Below are 21,529 nucleotides of genomic sequence, written 5' to 3'. Positions count from 1 at the left end.
CCGATTTGATATAAAATTTTGTTGTTCTCGGTCCCAATTTCACCAGATTTTTCCAGAGGGGGAACTCGGTCTCCCCCTGCTCATTCCTGGTAGCCGGACTTGGTAGTAAGTTGTACATCTGGTACTTCAGTATGAACTTTATTTGCAACACAGAATTACAGCCAATTCAGGGGCCAGTTGCCCTACTAAAAGAATTCCACACCAAGCTGAAGGGGGTGGGGGCAGGGATATGAGAAAATGGGGGCAAGTAATTTTTTGCAAGTTGAAAGAAGGGCAAGTAATTTTTGGCACAAATTATTACTGGGGTGGGAAAGTAATTTTGAGCAAGCTGAAAAGGAAGGGGAGAGGGTGCAAGTAATTTCTAGTGAGTCGTCAAAAGGAAGGCAAGCAATTCTTGACCCAAAAGTAGATATGCTCTTTATGTTGCATCAACTAACTAGATCATTTATGGTTTGGAATGAGATTCACAAAAATTCAGCATAAAGGAATCGTTGGCAAGTCAAGAGGAAAGGGAAGCAACCCCCTACCTTGGATGGTATTACTGTTGTGCCCCTAATGAAGGAAATTTGAATTTAGCATTACATGTATATCAGTCTGTTCATCAAATAACTTGATACATGTAAATTAGTAAGGAACAACCTAAAAGGTCAATGACCTCATAATAAACAAAATTACGATAATCTAGGATTATGTTTCTGAAAGATGGTAATTTTCATCATTTTAGGATTGTGTTTCTGGCAGGAAGAGAGGGGGTCACATGAGAAGGACATCAGTGGTGGCACCGGGAATTCCTTTTGGGGGGGCATTGGGGAAAAGTTCATTTCATGGGGGCAAAATCAACAAATTTTATGCAAAAGCAAAAGTGCTGCAAAAGTGGAATTTTTACGGGGGGGGGCAACTGGGGGGGCAAGAGTTCCGCCACTGAAGGAAATCATTGATCTTTTGGTGAGTTAGAACTGGTGGAGTTTGTATAACATGTATATCAGAGAGGGTCTGTCATGGTCTCCTACGCACTGAACAATTAAGTGCTATGTTGTTCCCTAATCAGTTGCATAGAAAATACATTTGCCTACAAAATAAAAGTACCGGTAATTAATTACAATTAAACTGGTGCCAGCTTGCAAGTAATTAACAATTCAGGTATACATGAAAGAGTCTCTATACATGTCCTATGTTACCACAGCAGCAAACGATACTATCCCATTACGCACTGCAGGGTGGAGTGTGGATTTGCGAGTGCCATAGAAAATGCACACAAAAGTTCGCCCGTTTAAACTTGCTATTACTCGCTCAAATTTGGGCCGCTTAGATTCCCATCCACATAAATAACACCCCTAAACTATAATGAAAGCGTCCTTGGTACCTTACCGTATAAGTGGTTCCTTCTTTTTCTTCCAATTGAATGACAAAAAAGATCAAATTTTACCAGCCAAATTCAGGAAATTCAGTTTTTGCGCATGTGCAGTATTATGTATGACGTCATTTATCAGAGAACTCGTGTCAAGGGTCACGTTGAAAAGTAAACAGCGGCCTGTCACATTGTTTGCCGAGTCCGGGGCAGTGATTTTTTCGTAAGTAAAAGCATATATTTTCTATGATTTCATAGTTGTTTTTTAATAGTGGAAGCTGCATTTGGCGAGCAAGATATTGTTTTTTCACGAAATTGCATTTGGTGACCAGAAAGTGAGTAAAAGGAAGGATTATTGACGCTAAAATTGTCATGATGGTAGCTATTTTAATGTCGCCAGTTTCAGCATGTGCTGATTTTTACTTCGAAATCAGTGTTTGTTCTTCCGCTTTGTGTTTAAATTGTCTTCTAATCGAATGTCCACGCTTCAATGTCATGTTGAGACAATTGTGTGGATGTTTTTACTCAACCCAAATATGAAACTTAAAACAAGCCAACCATTGTTTATACACCATTTTGGAAAGAGTAAGAGTGTAAGCAAATGAATTCGGCATTTTCGGTCTGTGCCACAGAATTAGAGATGAAAGAACCGGGACTCGATCACCATCTTGATGCAGGCATGGAACAAAAATTTGGGGTATTCGGTTTCCCTCAGAATGCTCTCGAGGCATTTGTTGTCATGCAAGCCGTGCGATATGGCATACTAAGTTTAAGCGTAATTTGACATTCTTCACAAGCTTTCACAGTGGCGTAGCCGTAGTGTCATCATGGTCAAAGGGGCTTGTGCCCCCCCCCCCCCATCAGACCCGGTGCCTGTGCCCCCCCAATCATGGTCGGTGCTACCCCCCATGTGATGATCCATGCTACGCCAATGTGCCCTCCAAATCCAATCGACATGATCGATAAGAAATCGTCAAGAAACGTGGACTGCCCCCCCATCATGGTCGGTGTCACCCCAAACCCCCACCCCCACATGACTCACTACGTCACTGCCATGCCTGCTTATGATATATTGATCGTGGCGGGCGTGACAGCTCAGTTGGGCAACCCCCCCCCCCAAAAAAAATCATAAAAATTTTTCTACAAATCCGATTGTGTGTTTTATGGTGTGTTTTTTTGGGGGGGGGGTTGTTGTTGTTTTTCCTGTAGTATTAATAAACCTGATATTTTCATTTTCTATACATTACAGGTGCTCGCCAGATTTGGGGCTCTGCAAGTTGTTTTTCTTTGAGGACTCGCTCATCAAATACTTCGATGGCCGGGACACTTTTGATATTTACAAAGACTCAGTTGACTGGTCGGTCACTCCATTCAACAAGCCAGTGGCAACGGTTCGAGCATGGCAGGTGTCGAACTTACTCGAAATATTGCAGGAATTTAGCCAGATATTATTTCTTCATGTGGGAACAAACACATGAAATTCCGACTTTGTTTCTCGAACTGCTGCAGAATTTACATAATTGTGATATGCTTGTACCCTGATAAAAAAAAATGAGGCAGTTCTACTGTTCTGACTTGGACAAATGACATAAAATTACTTGACATTCAAAATTCAGACCTGGGCACAAATTACTTCACTTCACATTTGCAGTTGAAAAACGTTGAAAGACAGACTGTTCCGAACATGACCTGCTTCATCTCAACAGAGATGAGGGGAACTATAATTTTGTAGAACAAGTTGTCGGTGTAGCAGCATCAGGGACAACGCCTATGATAAGGCAGAAATGTGCAAAAGATGGTGTTATTTGCAGCTGATAATTATTTAATATTATTAATAATTATTTAATAATAATTAAATAATTTAGTTATTTTATTTTTACTACTACTGAATAAAAATGAAAAATATAACAGAAACTTGGAACATTCGTATGTATCTTTTTTGTTTTAGCATGATTTTTTTTCCATTCAATCATCCATAAGGGGCGCACCATTTGATTTCCAGGTGGGGAACAGACGAAAAAACTTCGCCCCCACTAGTGTAAAAGGGAAAAAAATTTGCTTCGCTGATGATTTAAAAATTCTCCCCCAACAAATTGAAGAAAAAAAATTGATGCCCCCATAATCAAATGGTGTGTCTCTAAGGTAGCGATCGTTATTCACGATGCGATAGAGAGGGAAATGGGCATTTTGAGGGGGGAACCCCAACATTTTTTGGGGGTCTTGAGGGGGGAACACAATTTTTTTTTTTGTTTGAATTAAAAGGGGAGTGGAGAAATTTGGGAAAACAAGGTGGAATCCGAAAATTTTGAGCAGACGCGAGGGGGGAACACAATTTTGTTTGTCAATATTTTTTCCAAAACACCCATTACCCCTCCTGCCGTAAATAACGATCAGTCCCTAAGTAGTATTTATTATGCCCGCCAATAATCAACTGCAATGCCGGAGCTAGGATTTTTTCTTGACTCGATGAGGGTGTGAAATTTTCAAAAAATGCCGAAAATAATCTTTTTCTGTGATTATTCAGCTGTCTGTGGGAATAAAAAGGGGGAAATCCCTCCTGCCCTCCTCTACCATGGACTGTCAGTCACTAATTGCTTGCATCCTTTTGACCTGTCAAAAATCCCACCAGGCTCTTAGGGGCTATCATTTTCTTCAAAAGGGGGTCCCAAATATATGGGGGGGGGGGGGGGGTTCATACATTTTTGAAAAGAAAAATGGGGGGGGGGCATAAAATATTTGATGACCAAAATGTAGGGAGTCACAAGATGACCACAGATAGTGTGTTTATTTTATTCCAAAAAAATTTAGCCTACTAAGGAGGTAAGATGTATCGGTAGAAGGGGTCAAAAAAATTCTGTTGCGGAAATAGGGGGTCACAATTTTATTGATGCCGACATTTTGTATATTTGGGAACCCCCCCTTCCGAAGAAAATGCTAGCCCCTTATTTGAACCACTCTATTAATGTTGAGTAATTACTTGATAAATGTAGTAAATGTTGAATTGCAAGTTGTATTTTTAATTAATCTTGAAACCACTGATTTTAGTCACACACGTTTCAGGGAGTTCATTATTATGTAGGCCTATATAACCTATTTATTTGCCCAATTTTTTAAATTATTGGTATTTTTATTTTATTTTTCAATAATATGTACCCCCTCCCCCCCCACTTGTACTAACTTGGTGGAACTTAACTGTCCAATCAGGAGCGATCAATTAGTGAAAGGTCATGACCTGCTGATTGTGGCAAAATCAAAACACACTGCAGTCAAAAATGGCGAGATTTGACTGGGACCGATTGTGACTTCGATCAAATAAACCGTGGTCTTGAATTTCTTAAAAGAAGTCCTGGCTTAAAACTATGGTATTTTTCATGACAAAACATATCAATCTTTGATATTCTGAAGTATAAATTTGTTGGGCAAAGCGGAACATCGTTTATTTAGACTGTTTTTTCTACGGAAAAATAGGAAAATTTTCCAATTTTGCGAGGGGTAAAATCTAATTGAAGATCTAATTTTTCTTCAGAATCATGTACATAAATCATGAATCATGTATGGTTAAATTGACTGTTTTTAAAAGAGTTAATGAAATACGAAAATTTTGAATGGCTTTCGGTCCATGTTTTGCTCTACATGGAGGTCACTGAGTGTAGCGTGTACACTGAATCTAAGCCCTTCACGGCCCGTGACCTGAGCGCTGACTGTCTCGTCTTGCAGTTTGTTCGTTTCGATAATTAAACAACCTCTTCTCTCTCGCTCTCGGAAGATTTGACTGGGAACGAAATGTATGCCAGGCGACAAATTGCAAGGCCTCCAGGAAAGTTGTCAAATTTGATCCGAATCTTCTCTTGTTTTCCTATTCAATGAATATTTACAAACTCGTTGTCTTGAAAATCAGAATGCTGTGATGCTGCGATCGACCGGACGTCTATCGCGAAGGAAGCCATGATCACAACTGAAGCGATCACGTGATGCGATCGTTTGATAATATGTTTGGTGTTTCCCAATCGCGGCGGGGTTTCTTTTGCTGCTGTGCTATGTTACATCAAGGTATTCTAACCACTGATGAACAGGCAAGCCACATCTAATGTTATTATCAAAACATTACTAATGAAAATTTAATTACAGAACAAACATGACTTGAATAGGCAATGAATTTGTTCAAACTGTCACTCTATTACATTGTCAACATATCAAGCTATAGGCATGTATGTTCACACCCACATACTAATTATTTATCAGTCTCAACCCATTGACTCAAATCTTTTATTGTGATGCTCCAACTATAATTTAATATAATCAAAGCATGGTATCCTGATTCCTGGCCCAGGACTCCTGGATGGGATCTATGGCATTCAAAATGCACTGAGCTCCAGCGTTTAAAAGGCAGCTCTTGCTCAACATTTTCACACCTGCAATTTATACACAGTAATCAAAGGCTTCCCTGGAAGCTTCAATACTCAAAACCTGGCATCAAAAGCATGAAGTGCAAGGACAGAGACCCCTCATCCATGCTGGGCAGCGACACTGCTATCCATGCCGAGGGGTGGGTGTGGGAAGGCGCTCCCACTCAAGGCAAAGCCTTGTTGAAAGGCTAATTGCCATTTGAAAATCAGCAGTTGTGTGTGGATGTTGGTTGTGTGGGGGTGCATGTGGGTGAAGGGTGTGCATGGCTGCATGTATGTTTCTGTATGAATGCAGGTAGGCCAATATTCACAATTTATGGAATTATTATGGTGGAATGTACTTTGATGTACATTGAATCAATTCAATCTTTATCAATTCAACTTCCCTGCACTTTCTTCTGAATGATTATAACACAGGTTTTGAGTCATGTGTTTTTAATTGAACTAAAAATACCAGCTGGAGAATAAATAAAATTATTCAGAATTTCCACATCAAAATGGACATCTCTGTCAAACCAATTTGCAAAACCGAAAATTGTATAATTTATTATAAAACAACGCAACATTGAATGTAGGTTAATCCAGTTACCAGCAAATTTCATTTGAAATTAAAAAAAGTAACATGTATTAACATGCAGGCCATGCCACGGTAGCCTGGCCGTGCATGCCTATAATGACTCATACGTGTCGTACCAATATATCTGGCTAAAACAACCTTTCAGAAATTCACTATAGGAATCTTAAGTTGCCAAAGAAATATCTACAGCCAGTAAATTATACATTGAAATTCATATTTCTAGTGAAGATGATTAAAATCAAGAATGTTGCCAGTGATATTTATATAAATCATAACAAATTATGATTCTGTACAAAAGTTTGAAAATTTCAACAATGAAAAAAAAAGTGATAGACTAAAAATCCTGGAAGCGTTATGTAGCCAACAATTCAAGCAGTTCCAAATTAAATTAGACTAGGCGGTTACCCGTATTTGGCGGTTCTCGGCTGTCGCGATTACCTGGCTGATGGTGACTGTACCCACCAAGTTTTATGCCCATAGGACAGTTTTTACTAATTTGACCTCAGATGACCCCTTGTGACCTCGAAATGACCTTCCAAAATTTGGCTCTAAATGTTGACTGTACCCAACATGTTTCATGCCCATACGACATTTTTAGTAATTTGACCTTGGATGACCCCAAAATGACCGTCAAAAAATTTGACTCTAAAAAGTTGACTGTACCCACCAAGTTTCATGCCCATACGACATTTTTTACTATTTTGACCTCAGATGACCCCTGGGTGACCCCGGATGACCCCAAAATGGCCGTCCAAAAATTTCACTCTAAAAGTTGACTGTACCCACCAAGTTTCATGCCCATACGACAATTTGTACTAATTTGACCTCAGATGACCCCTGAATGACCTCGGGTGATCTTGGCCCACTTACTGAAACAAACTTGTTCTGTCTGAGGTCCAGATGCACCCACCCACCAAGTTTGCGGAACGTGCAACCCCTAGTCCCCGAGAAAATGGGCGAAAAACAGTTTTTACTAATTTGACCTCAGATGACCCCTGATTGACCTTGACCCACTAACCAATACAAACTTGTTCCCTCTTAGGTCAAGATGCACCTACCCACCAAGTTGCATGCCCATATGACAGTTTTTACTAATTTGACCTCTAGATGACCTCTGGTGACCTTGACCCACTAACCAATACAAACTTGTTCTGTCCCGGGTCAAGACGTACCCACCTGTCAATTTTGAGGAACGTGCGACCCCCAGTCTCTGAGAAAAACAGTTTTTACTAATTTGACCCCTGGATGACCTCGGGTGACCTTGACCCACTAATCAATACAAACTTGTTCTGTGTGGGGTCAAGCTGCACCCACCACCAAGTTTGAGACACGTCGACCCCCAGTCTCCGAGAAAATAGGCGGACAGACAGACTCACAGAGGGACAGAGAGACAGAGGGACAGAGGCACAGAGTCACAGACTACCAGTATTATTATATAGATTATTTTATATTCTTATCTCCTACGTGATAAATGATCATTTTGTACAAGTGTGATAAGGGACTGTTCACAAACACTTGTAAAACAGGGGGCCTGATGCAAAAAGAAAAATTCACATTTTTTTTGTCAGGACCCCCTTTCGGACCTGAAATTAGTTTCAGGGCCCCCTTTTTGGACATGAAAATGAACGACAACCCCATAGAAAATAGTGTAAACTCATGTTCTACGATAAAAATTAGGGTAATATTTTTAAGGCCCCCCTACAGAGGGCTAAAACTTTACAGGGCCCCCTTTTTGCATCAGGCCCCCTGTTTAGTGTTTGTCCCTAAAGAGTATCCATGGGTAAGTGGTTCTTTCCCAAGGTTAACATACAATGTAATGTAGCATAGCTCATGTAATAGATGATCTATGAACATAGTTAGGTTATAACTGATATGTGGACAGCACATCTTCATAAAATTTGGGCTATTCCGGTTGAACTCTACACCCCCTATGGGTGACATAACCTTAATCTTCCCACACAGGGAGTGTGAATTCCAAATAGGGTTACCTCAATGGGTGACTCCATTTGAAATCTACACCACCAGTGTGGGAGATTAAGGTCATGTCTTCCATAGGGGCTATAATTCTGGATTTCAACTGGAAGAGTGTAATGAAAGCGCTTGCAATGAATGGGTTCAAAATAGAGCAGTATTGTGAACGTACGGGAGGATAAACTGTATTGGATGGCACAGTATTAACATTGTCCTAAAGACAGTGCTTGTGAAGAACATTCAAATAAGGCCAGGCCAGGGGAGCAGCAAATTGTATGCATTTCTTGTGTTAAAATTGCAGCTTCCTTTTACGTATGAGACCACAGATATGTTCTAATATCTGTGCTGAGACATTGCATAGAAAAGGGATGGACTTGCCCCAAGATTGTCAGGTTGATGTGTTTCAATGTTAAAATGCATCATCAATACTTGGCTATGATGAAATTGAGAAATGAATGAATCAATGACACATGGTCAGGCCTGTACGCAGGGGGGGGTGCGGGTGGTGCGACCGCACCTCCCCAAATTTGCAAAAGTATACAAAAAGTCCCAAAATTTAAGAATTTGCGGCGTGCGAGCAAAAAAAAATCAGTTTTGAACGTTTTTGGGTCAAAAAGGTCCAAATTTTGGGGAAAAAGTCCACTTTTCACAAAATTGCCCCCCCCTTGGAGAAAAGTCCACTTTTTCAAAATCAGCACCCCCCCAAAAAAAAAAATTCTGCGTACGGGCCTGCACATGGTATTCAATCACTGATTGAAATGGTATTTTGTTTCCTTTGTATTTCAGGGTAGCTAGTATACCAGCACATTTTTCTTGTGTGCAGAGTTCCCATGATGTACCTCTAACAAGTAGTGGGCCAAAATGTCAAAAGGGGGGCAAAGCTGCAAAGTTGTCCCTTGAGTGACACCTTACCAAATGACTTCCAAGTCGGACAAATGGCCGGGGTACTCACATGTATAGGTCATAAGGGGCATATGCAGTGGTCAATGTAATGGTCATTGGTCCCTTTTTCAGGTTCTCTGGAAGTTCTGAAGACCCATGATTGGGGATCATGCTCCAGTTCTTTAAAAATAACTGCAGCTCTTTATTTAACTCAAACTTTTTTCAGGTCGATTGCCCCCCCCCCTTTCCCACATTTTAAGCCGGATTGCATACCTGTACATCAGGTATCAAGAATAAGATAGAAAGGTATACATTGTATATATGTTGCAGTTCTATGGTCCAGTGCATCGCATATATCCAGGGTAACATTCTTTGTGAAGATGTCCATGTTAAAATTTGTCATGGTTGAGTAAGGATAGTCTTGCAATATTCCAGTGTTTCTGGCTCAGTATCTTAGGTTACTAAACAGTGAGGCAGAGCAATTACATGAGCAGCCAAACAGTAGCCAGACATGTCAAGGGGATGAATAGGTGGGTATGGGGGATGTGTGACAGCATAAGCGTAGATCCCAGGGGGATGGGGGGGTAAATACCCTCAATATTTTGCCGGGGGATGGTCCATACAATCATCCTCCAATGTAAAACGCCTGTATGCGGTTTTGACAAAATTAACCTTATATTTGGCCATTTAAGCCCCCAAAGTGCAATTTTTTTCATGCTTCTCACAAATTTATTCCACTTTTGCACCATTTTCTTCCCTTGAGCAATGAGCATCAATATGGCAAAATACTATACTTCAAGAAATTTTTTCCAACCCCATCCCCCCATGTTAAAAAGTAATCTACGCCACTGTGTGGCAGAATGGCAGATTTTCACGGTTTTTTTTATAACTTTTATTGTCAGAAAACTGGTATCACTATGGACCACAATGGCCTCATCCCAATGGCATAGCCCAATAACCTCAATTACATAATCACAGTGCAAAATTTGACCTCAAGTTGCAGAGTATGAGTTTTTGTACCCATATTTTCAAAGGTCATTCAATGAATGTACAAATGTATTGGGGTTTAAGAACTGTGCCCCTGATAGATGAGCATGTTTCACAAATTTAGCTGATTCTATTTAGGTGTATACATGTAAGTTGCAACATGTGTAAACATTACAAATATGCAGTGGCGTGCACAAAAGGAGGGCAGGGGCACAGGCCCCCACTTTTGTTGGTCATTCGGGAAGAAATTACTGATTTCGCCGCATTTTACACTCCTAATCAGACTCCATTCGGGAACTGAACAACCTGCACCTCCCCACTTTTCAACTGCAAATATGCCAAAAAGCAGGTTTAAAATTTTTTAAACCAATTTCATATTATAAGATTGTACATTATGGCTTTAATTAATGCATCTTTCATTTTGTTGGTATACACTGTATCCACTGTCAACATTATGCACAACACATAGTGATAGAATATTATGCACAAATGATATACTGGGTTCAAACTAATCAAGCAATTAAGTGAGGTCCCAATGCAATTTGCATCTCAATGTGCTCTTCTATCCGGACACAGTTCATCTCTGATATGTCTGTATACATGACCTTCAAGTGTATTTGGTACAAAACTCATACTCTACTATGTGAGGTTAAATTGTTAGCTGTGATTATTAGATTGAGGTCACTTAACTGTGGCATTCCATATGAGGCTATTTTATCTAGATAGTCATCCTATATTTTTCTGCTTTGAGGCTAGAACATGCAGTGCATACACAAGTGCTCAAAAAGTTGTAACCATTGAAGGAGATGTTTATCACTACATTTCTGTTTTAAAGAAAGTTCTATCAAAAATTTGAAAATGCATTTCAAGGAAAACATATTATTAGGTCTAACCCACTTTTTAAAAAGAGGAAGCCCCACCAGTGCAGTTCTTCTGGGGTGAACCAAACCTGCATGGTTATCAAAGTAATCAGCACATTTGTGCTAATTGGTGCAATAACATAAAACATCAGTTAGGACCTGTCAAATTCAGAGATAACCTTGTCACTGATTAATTTGATAACCAGGCAGGTTTGGATCACCCCAGAAGAAATGCTCTAGCGGGGATTCCTCTTTCCGGTGGGATATCAGGATATTTCTGGAAATCAGGAAATATTCTGATGCCATACAGTGTATGTATATGATCCATTGCTGTAACACCCTCCTGGGAATGAGATCAGAAAAGTAGCGGACCTAATCAATCCATCATTCTGAATCTGAGGAAGCCGTAACTAAGATGAGGAAGTCAAAATTACAGCTGCTGGATTTATCAAGCAAACAATATCAATTTATATCATTATTCATGAACGGTATTAATATTCATGAGGTAAATGAACCAATAGCAGCGGATCTTACGATGCACTGATTTTTGTCAGTGTACGGATGTGAATTTGCGTTTGCGTATTACTGTGCGACACACACAAGCATATCTCTGTAGTGCTGGTTTCAATGTGGTTTGGTCGACTTAATCACAGGTGAACAAAAATGCGCGCGCCAGTTTTCAAAAATGCGCGATTTGCGTTTTTTTCCAAAATGCATGAATCTCTACAAAAAGTTTGTATAAAATTTACAATTCATTTAAAAATATTTTTTTTAATTTTTACTTATTTTTTTGCAAATTTTTGCGATGGTTTATTTTCTATATTTTTTTAAACATGGATTGTGTTCATTATGAATTCTTTGATTTAGTGAAACAAGTTTGTGGAAAATGAGAACTTGAAAAATGGTTATTTTGTGAAAATTTGCAGTTGGATCTGTAGTGCGCGTACTGCGCAATTATACCTGAAATGCGCAAGTTTCTGCGCTTTTTGCGCTTCGTGCATTTTCCATCTTTAAGTATTACAATAGAAATGGTCCAGTCTCCAGTACAGATTGCAATGTCCCACAAACTGTCCAAACAACAAACGTACATGAGATGAAACCTTTGCAGAAGGCATATCAGCGCAGCCTGGTTACTACTCGTTAAGTTGTTATGCATGTATACTGCTGTATCTTGCTACTTGACTGGAGGTGCCTTTTGCCATGGTTCTCACTAGAACTGTCTGACAAATGCGGAACTAGTCATTCAATGAATATTAAATTCTCTTTAGTGCATTTTAAAAATAAAGGATACTTCTGACATGCTTCTCCTTGACAGGTGATTCCACTGTGTTGATGGCCTTGTTTATGCTTGTGCTCTGAAACAAAAACAAACAAAGAAATAAAGATGTACGTTAACATAGAGGTCAAAGACTCCCAATAATTTGTTATCTATTTGAACAATGTGAAGGTAATCTACAGTAAATAGACTTCATAGACATAGTACATACTACACAGTATAATTATGGAGATATGTAGTGCGATAAAACATGAACATACCGTGTTTCGTCAAATAGTCGCCCCCTCTCAAATAAACGCTCCCACCACTTTTTTCAACCAAGATGTTTTAAAAAATGCCGATATTTCCATGCTATCTTGTGTAGTAAGCTTACCAAGTCGCCCACATGGTCGATAATAGCATCAATAATTGGCGAAAATCTGGATAGGAAACCCGGAAGTGAACCAGAAGTCTGTGTTTCGAGTTCATAGTTTGTCAATTTAGTGTGAGTTTTAAGTTTACCTAATGATTTTAACGGGAATTATTGTTCTAATAAATGCCCCCATTGGGAAAATGTAACGCCCCCGGGGGCGTTTATTTGACGAAATACGGTAGTATGTGTGATGCGATCAAGCTAAACCAAAATCAAAATTCAGTTTTATACAAAAGGTATATTGTTTTAACCGTGTGAAAGGTGTAAATAGAAGAAATTATTAAAAACAGTGCTGGCCGATCTGGCGATCCAGATCGGCAGGTGAGAAATTGAGCTGATCTGTAGTTGAACCGGCCTTGAATCGGGACCGGGGAAAATTTTACCACTGCCGACCTGTACCAATAATCTCTGAAACCCTCAGTTAACCCCAGATGGAGACAAGGAAACACCTATTAGCACAAAAAATGTATAAGATCATGTTTTTGGTGGACACCAGAAGTTTAAGTTAAGTACTTGCTTACTGACTAACCTTCTGGTCTTTCCAGTGGGCATTGTATATCTTGAAATGCCACATAGGTATACAATAAACATGATGAATGTTGTAAAATTAAAACATTCAAATGGGTAGTGCTAGGGTAGTGAGGGGTGTAACCTGAAGCACTGACCACCCCATCCTTGACTGAGAGGTATCGTCTGCCATCTGGATACCCGAACTGTTCCGAATCTCACTGGATGCTTTCAGTTTAGGTCATAGTGCACACCCCCACCGCACCGCTTAGGTATGTATCTGGCTATCTTGCTACAAATAAGTAAACAAAACAAAATAAGCCTGGAATGGATCAAAACAGAAACAACCCATGCCTACCACGACTACATGAAATGGAATCGGCTTTACTAGAAGTGAACATCAGAGGACTAGGAGCTGATGTGGTTTTCAGTATTCAATGAAGTCACAGAAAATATTGAGTTGCTGTTGTCTACATATTGATGTAGACCACCTAGTGCCATTTCAGAGGGTAAAAAGAACTTTTCAAAGCTCCTGGCTTGTTCTACACTTTCAATAAAAAGTGCTTCCTTCTTCCAGAAAACGCTGGAAATTAGTACCAAAATTTTGAGTTTCCTATACTTTTATGCACAAGAGACACTCTTAAAAATGTTTTTTGGCTTTATTACAAGACCAATGTGGCTGATGTTGATATGTGAAGCAGAAAAATAGAGCAATAATTAACCATTTGTGCTTGGCATCCACTGCCTCCCCCACCTCACTCCACCCACCCCCACCAACCGGACTCTGGAGTGTTTTGTTCTAGCGCTACCCCTGAAGTCAAGCGGTATATAGGACACGCGACACGTGACGTTAGAGAGGCTGGCGAAAATACAAGGCTGACAGCCCCATTCAAAATAGACGGTTAGCAGTTATAAATTGAAACAACATACTTACTTACAGTGGGGTACTTTGTTGTACCCCAATGGTTTTAAGCCTCCAGCATACTTTCCTGCCGCTTGCCGCTGCGGCAAGCGGCATGGCGTTTCAACCAATGACAAGCCTTTATTGTGTCCGTTTGTCTGCAATGCTGCGTGCGCCACGCCGCTCAGCGGCAGGGTAGTATGAAACCAGCATTAGAGTAAGATAATTTTGCTTTGACACCACATAACAAATTTAGAATTGTTTGTGAAGATTTCATGATTACATGTGTTAATAGACCTGGTGATAACCTCAAACCCAGATATGGTTGACGATGTGCAAGTTGTAGCCCACCTTGGTACAAGCGACCACTGCATGTTGATTTGGGATACAAATTACCTGGTCGAACCAGTGAAATCACCGCCAAAGAGAGACTTTAGAAATGCCAATTTTGACCAAATGAAAGCCAAACTGAGACAAATAAAGTGGACCGAAGATTTGGAAACAAGATCAGCAGAACAAGCTTGGAACTATACCAAAGAACAATTGCACAACGTAATACATGATCATGTTCCAATGAAGATCCAAAGAAATAAAAAGAAACCAATGTGGTTGACCAAGAAAGCACAGAAACTTGTTCTCAGGAAACAAAGAGCCTGGAAAAGATATCAGAAGAGAAAGACTAGTAGAAACTTGGAGCACTACAAGAAATGTCAGAAAGAAGCTAAGTATGAAGTAAGACAGGCAAAGAGATACTTTGAGAAGAAATTAGCAGAGAATATAAAGGAGGATTCTAAAAGCATCTACTCCTACGTGAGATCCAAACAGAAAGTAAAAGACGCTGTTGGTCCACTGAAAACCGACACCGGAGAAACAATACCACCAGGGCAGCCCACAGCAGAAGCATTGAATGACTTTTTTTTTGCATCAGTCTTTACAGTGGAGAACCAAAATGTACCTGAACCAGAAACTATTTACACAGGACCAGAAGAAGAGAAACTTGAAGAATTTGTTATTACCAACGACTGTGTCAAAGAAAAGCTGAAAGGACTTGATTCTTCCAAAGCAGCTGGCCCAGATCAAATTCCCCCTTCGGTACTTAAAGAATGTGCAGAGGAACTGTGTACCCCATTGGCGTATATCTTCAACAAGTCATTAGCAGAAGGCATTGTTCCTGCAGACTGGAGAATCGCGCATATCATACCACTCTTTAAGAAGGGCTCAAGATCCAAAACAGGGAATTACAGACCTATCAGCCTCACTTCAGTAATTGGCAAAGTCCTGGAAAGTATCATCAAAGACCATATAACAGAGCATCTTGATAAGCACAATCTCATCCATGACACTCAACACGGATTCAGAAAGGGGAAGTCTTGCACTACAAATCTTATTGAGTACTTGGAAGTCATCACCAAGACAGTAGATGAAGGCATCCCAGTAGACGTTGTGTATCTAGACCTGGCCAAGGCTTTTGACACAATACCACATAGAAGACTAGTAGAAAAGATTAAAGCTCATGGCATTGAAGGCAAGCTGTTGTATTGGATTGAGGCATGGTTGACAGATCGGAAGCAGAAAGTAGTTACGCAAGGAGCAGAGTCGGAATGGAAAGAGGTGACAAGTTCGGTGGTTCAAGGATCAGTATTAGGACCCCTCTGCTTCCTGATATATATGAATGACATGGAGAGCAATATTAGTACATCAGCTACAGTGAGCAAGTTTGCAGATGATACCAAGTTAGCAAATCCAGTGGCAACAGATGACGACATAGAGAATATGCAAGACAACATAAACCACCTGCAAGCCTGGGCAGAAAGATGGCAAATGAGGTACAACGCAGACAAATGTGCCGTTATGCACTTTGGGCATCAGAACCAGCACCACACATATCACATGGGAGAAACAGAACTGAAAGAAACAAAAGAAGAAAAGGATTTGGGAGTGCTGATTAGCAACACACTGAAGGTATCCTCGCAATGTGCTACTGCAGCCAAGAAAGGGAACAGAGCATTAGGCCTCATTAAGAGAAACTTTGCCTTCAGAAGCCGTGACATCATATTGAAGCTCTTCAAGTCTCTGGTTAGACCACACCTGGACTATGCTATGCAAGCATGGAGCCCGCACATGGAAAAGGACAAGAAGGTCATCGAAAAGGTGCAGGCAAGAGCAACCAAACTCATCCCGAGTATCCAGCATCTTACATACGAAGAAACGACTAAAGAGACTCAACCTCACCACAATGGAGAAGAGAAGGGAAAGAGCGGACATCATCCAAACATACAGAATCATGAATCAAATCGACAGGATCAATCCAGATAACCTTTTCCAGAAAGCGGACTACCAGGGCACCAGAGGACACTCCCAAAAACTGGCCAAATCAAGATCAAGACTAGATACAAGGAAGTATTTTTACAGTCAAAGAGTGGTGGAAAATTGGAACAAATTGCCTGAAAGTGCTATTCAATCGCCCACACTCCTCTGCTTTAAGCAGGAACTAAGCAAATTGGGTTTTAATGGGCAAAAAGCCCCCAAACCCTGCCACACTATTATCATCTCAGAAGAAGGTGAAGGTGTGGCATCTAAGGTACATGTATGTCTAAGGTATGTCTAATCCAATGGCGATGTTAAAAATGGCAATATCGCACCTGCCACCGCCTCGTCTAAGTAACCCTAGATATGTCTGGCTCCAGCTTGGGATACAGATTTACAGAACCCCACCTCTGTGTCTTGCGTGTCAATCCACTGTAAACAGTACCAAATTGATACATGGGATCAAATCCATGGGCCGATGACACACATTCGATGGGTGTACCAAACTTATGCCCAGCGAGGTCACGTCACACTTCCGGTGTGACGTGCCCAGAACTCCAAATAATTTTCGGAAGCGACAGACAAATTGCAGGAAAGCGTGCCAATTTAACCTTCCTGTAATATCTATTGCACATGTATAGCATACGAAGTCACAAACTTACAAACTTCAATATGCACTTCAAATACAGCAGACCAGCTGTTAATTATTACCGATCCTGTAGAATAACTTACATAATCGTCAAATTTGTGGAATCCCGTTGCTCAGAATTGCAAATGTCATTTTGACCCATGAGCCATGGTGCTCAGCTCAATCAAGTCAAGAATCTAAAAGGGGGAGGGGTAGGGACAACTAGAGTAATAAATATTTACGATACATTTAATTTTAAGATTCACTTTGACTTTGCGTATTGCGTGTGATTTACCGTACGGTACATCTACCGTGGCGTGAGACCGTGAGAAAGTGCCCGAATGTGTGCGAATCACACCCGTTGACAGCCCTAAATGATGCATGACACACGTACACATGACACATTTTAAAAATTTAAGCATGATTTTTTTCAAGCAAAATAAAAATATTCTAAAAAAAAAAACCTTATCATGTTATTGTTACATTAACTAGACCTAGTAAGTAGAACTACAACAATTACAACTCATTCTACATGTAGACGGTAGACCGTCGACTTTTATGACTTTGATTAGAAACATTATCTTACGTGTACTGTGTAAACAACTTTTTCCCTACTGAACATAAATTTATAATCTGGCCTACCTGATGTTTGATAAAGTTCTGACGTTCGGCTTCTAATCCGTCGCCGCCTCTCCGCACCGACGACAGCTTGCTAGTTATTCCCGAAGACATTGTTTACTCAAAAAATAGTTATAAATCCTTGCTAATAGTATCTTCCTGCAGTAAAATCCTATTTAATGTGTGTATTTCAATGGTAAAATGCCTGTATTTATGTTGTCCTATGCCAAAACACATTATTCAATGTCATTCATTGATGACAAATTTACATTTACGGTTTCTAGAAACTGTGAGATGAAATTGACTTTTAGATATTTTATTCATTATTTCATTTTTAAATTTTTTCTAAGTATTCATTGTAATAACGCTAAAATGAATATCCAGTACAAACAAATTATTATTTTAAATAATAATGATGTGCAATTTTGATTTATTTTAGACTTTTCTTAAAAACGCTTTGTAAGTGGAAATACCGGAAGTGGAAGCATCAGGAATGAATCATAATTGGAGAGGGCGGTATGTAATCTTAATTTTTGTTTCAGCCAGGGTCCGATTCCAACTTGGGTTGGTTGATTGATTGATGGAGATGGGTGGATGGATAGATTGTTTGTAGGGGGTCATTGGGTAATAGGTAGGACCATAACACAAAAAAGGGGGTCATTGGGTACAAGCCGGTTTGAAAAAGGGGTCTATCCTGAGGCACATGATGCATATCTGTCATGGAAGTGCCCCCCCGGGGTGACAAGTCTGATTTGTTTTAGGGTGGTCTTAACCCTGGAATTATGGAAACATTTGGGCCTCATAACTGCTAAATTGATGGTCTGAAGTATATAAAAGTAGGGCCTATACATGTTTAGAATGGCAAAGAATAGCAAATAATTATTGGGTCCAAATGCTCATATTTGGCCCCGAAATCCAACAAAACGGGTTTAAGTTTTAATTTTTTCGTTCAACGTAACAACAACAAAAATTCTTGGGCCAAATATTTTTTATTCATTTTTAAATACTAGATAAAAATATCTTGAGCCGTTTTTTTAATTTTTTTTGCATTTTGACCAGACATAGACCGTAAGGTACTAATTTCGAGGAGCATAACAAACACCAAATTGGTGTCGTGTGGTCTTTCAATTTGTGCCGAGTGTCCTTGGCTGACTTGACTATGCTTCATTGGTCATGAAAGGATTCAATAGATAACCTCTGCCCCACTAATCCCCAGCTATTGTCTGAAACTGCACCTCGGAAAATATATTATAACAGCTCAGTCCCTCAAATGATAGTCATATAACGACCAAAAGATAAATGACTGACTATCATTGAGGACTGAGTTGTTATAATATATCTTTCGAGGTGCATAACAGACACAAAATTTGTGTCATAACAAACACCAAATTGGTGTCGATGACCTGACATGCATGCATTCTTTTGTGATGGTCTTTCAATTTGTGCGGAGTGTCCTTGGCAGACTTGACTATGCTTCAGTGGTCATGAAAGGATTCAATAGATAACCTCTGCCCCACTAATCCCCAGCTATTGTCTGAAATTGCACCTCGGAAGATATATTATAACAACTCAGTCCTCAAATGATAGTCATATAACGACCAAAAGATAAATGACTGACTATCATTGAGGACTGAGTTCCATGAGTCTAATTGAGGACCGAGTTCAGTCTACATTTTGACTAACTTTTAGAAAATGGTCAAAGAATGCATAATTAAAAAACAATCATAAAAAAGCCCAATTTCAGCCAAAATTTTCAAATATATTTGGTGAAGTTGGTCAAAATTAAAAAAAAAGCTCCTGGATATTTTTATCTGGCTTTTAAAAATAATAAACAATTTTTGGCCCAAGAATTTTTTTTGTACGTTTGGTCTCATTACTAGTATCATTATTGTACATTATACATTTCAGGCAAATAATCAATGATCAGATCAATGATGGATGGTTGACAAATGTATGGGGAATGTAACCTATTCGCTGCTGTAGTGGACGTTAGTAACCATAGGTTACTGGTTCAAGCCTGGGCTCATACACCTGTTCCGAAATATGATATGCCATAGGCTTTGTGTTGTGATCATTTCGATCAGTGGTTCGTAATAAAGAAAGCGTGAGCCAGTTGACCTAGCAACGGACATATTCTAACGTGCACTACGCTTGCGAATTATAGGACTGCAATCAGTCCTGCCCGCAATCCTGCAAAGTGTTAGGGTATACTCATAAATACTTTGGTGGCCCCGTCTGACAATGGAGGGGCCTTACTGATCATCATTAATTGTCCTGTACTTAATGGAGGGATGGGAGTGAAACTAGTGTAAGGGGGTAATTACCATATCTAATTACCCCATTAGACTAGTGTAAAGCCACAATTTTTCTGTGTTACAAAATTTAAATTCCGTGTTACAAATTGGACGATTCCGTGATTTTCTGTTTTACATTTTAAAGTACTGAAAAGTGAATACAAGCATGTTTTTAAAAGTGTAATTTGTCTTATATAAAATTATTAATTATATGTACCTTTTTACTGTAGTCTCCCTCAACATCCCCATTAAAATTAAGCATCATCAATTGTCTTGTGTGTACTTCCGATAGCTGTATGGCCAGAATCTTGTATCGTTGGCCTAGAATAAATGCTAGAATGGATTGTTTAATGGTTGATTACTGCTAAATTATCACTTTTCTTTGTTTTCTTTTGCAAATCAACACAAAAGTTAGACATTTTACACAGTTTTTCACTATTTTGTGGCATTTCCAAATTTCCGTGAGCAAACCCCGAATTCCGTGAATTTTTCAGTTTTTCCGTATCACGGAGAAATCATGGCTTTAGACTAGTGGCTTGGTTTTATTCCTTTTTTTGTTGTCTTCATTCTTCCAACAAGTCACATTCATAATATTAATTCATTTCTTTTCCATAAATTTATTTCCATAAATATATACATTATGTACATGTCTTTATTTACAAATTATACTGGAAGTTCCAGTTAATTTTAATACAAAACAGATACATTTAAATAAATAAAGTTGTTACATAAATCATTGGTGGTATCACATAGTGACCAGCGTTCGAAATAGTGCCGGTCAGCCGGCCATTGGCCTGTAACTCTTTGGCCTGGCCGGTAACTTTTCTGACTGGCATCTAGTTGCCGGCCCCGGCCGGCCGGTTACTTGTTAAGGTCAAGCCCGGCTGGCCTGTAACTTTTTGAGGCATATTTCGAACACTGATAGTGACGGGTGTGAAGATTATGTGTGTCACATATTGCCAAATGTTAATCATAAATTTATCTTAAAATTAACAATCAACATTGAGGAAATTGATTAGGTGCCTGGGAGTAGGTGTACATGTAGGTCAAATGTATAAGGGGTGGTGCAATAACTATGTGTACCCCGGGGTGAATTATAGGGGGGCAAAGATTTTTGGCAGGCCAAAAGGGGGGGCAAGCATTTTTGGCAAGTCGAAAGGGGGGGTCAAGCGATTTTTGGCAGGTCGAAGGGGGGGGCAAGCAATTTTGGCACAAATATTTTGGGCACTGTTTCTATATTACGCCCTAAAAAGGCGAGGGAAAACGTTATTTAACACGCTCAAATATGCAAAATTTCCTGCTCGCTGCACTCGCATTATATGTTAAGACAATTTAAGGTTTTAAATTGGGTTCCCCAAAATCTTGCATGTGTAAGGGGGGGCAAAGATTTTTGGCACGCCAAAAGGGGGGGCAAAGGTTTTTGGCACGTCGAAGGGGGGGGGGGGGGCAAAGGTTTTTGGCACGGCCAAAGGGGGGGGGCAAGCGATTTTTTGCAGGCCCTTTTGAGAATTCACCCCCCCGGGGGTACACATAATTATTGCACCACCCCTAAGGT

The 21,529-nt window shown here is 39.8% G+C and overlaps 1 protein-coding gene across 1 annotated transcript in view; it reads right to left on the bottom strand.

The window, feature by feature from the left end:
- LOC140155510 (huntingtin-interacting protein 1-like) overlaps window positions 1-17,923 on the bottom strand; it is a 73,108-nt gene extending 55,185 nt beyond the window's left edge. The window contains 2 exon segments of the mRNA XM_072178378.1: window positions 12,323-12,386; window positions 17,705-17,923. Coding sequence (XP_072034479.1) covers window positions 12,323-12,386; window positions 17,705-17,794 — 154 coding nt within the window. The 5' untranslated portion in view covers window positions 17,795-17,923.
- Window positions 17,924-21,529: the final 3,606 nt, after the last annotated feature.

Source organism: Amphiura filiformis, chromosome 6, assembly GCF_039555335.1.
Source record: "Amphiura filiformis chromosome 6, Afil_fr2py, whole genome shotgun sequence".
Lineage (NCBI taxonomy): Eukaryota > Metazoa > Echinodermata > Ophiuroidea > Amphilepidida > Amphiuridae > Amphiura > Amphiura filiformis.
The sequence above is the reverse complement of the archived record's forward strand: the minus strand, read 5'-3'. Positions and strand labels throughout refer to the sequence as shown.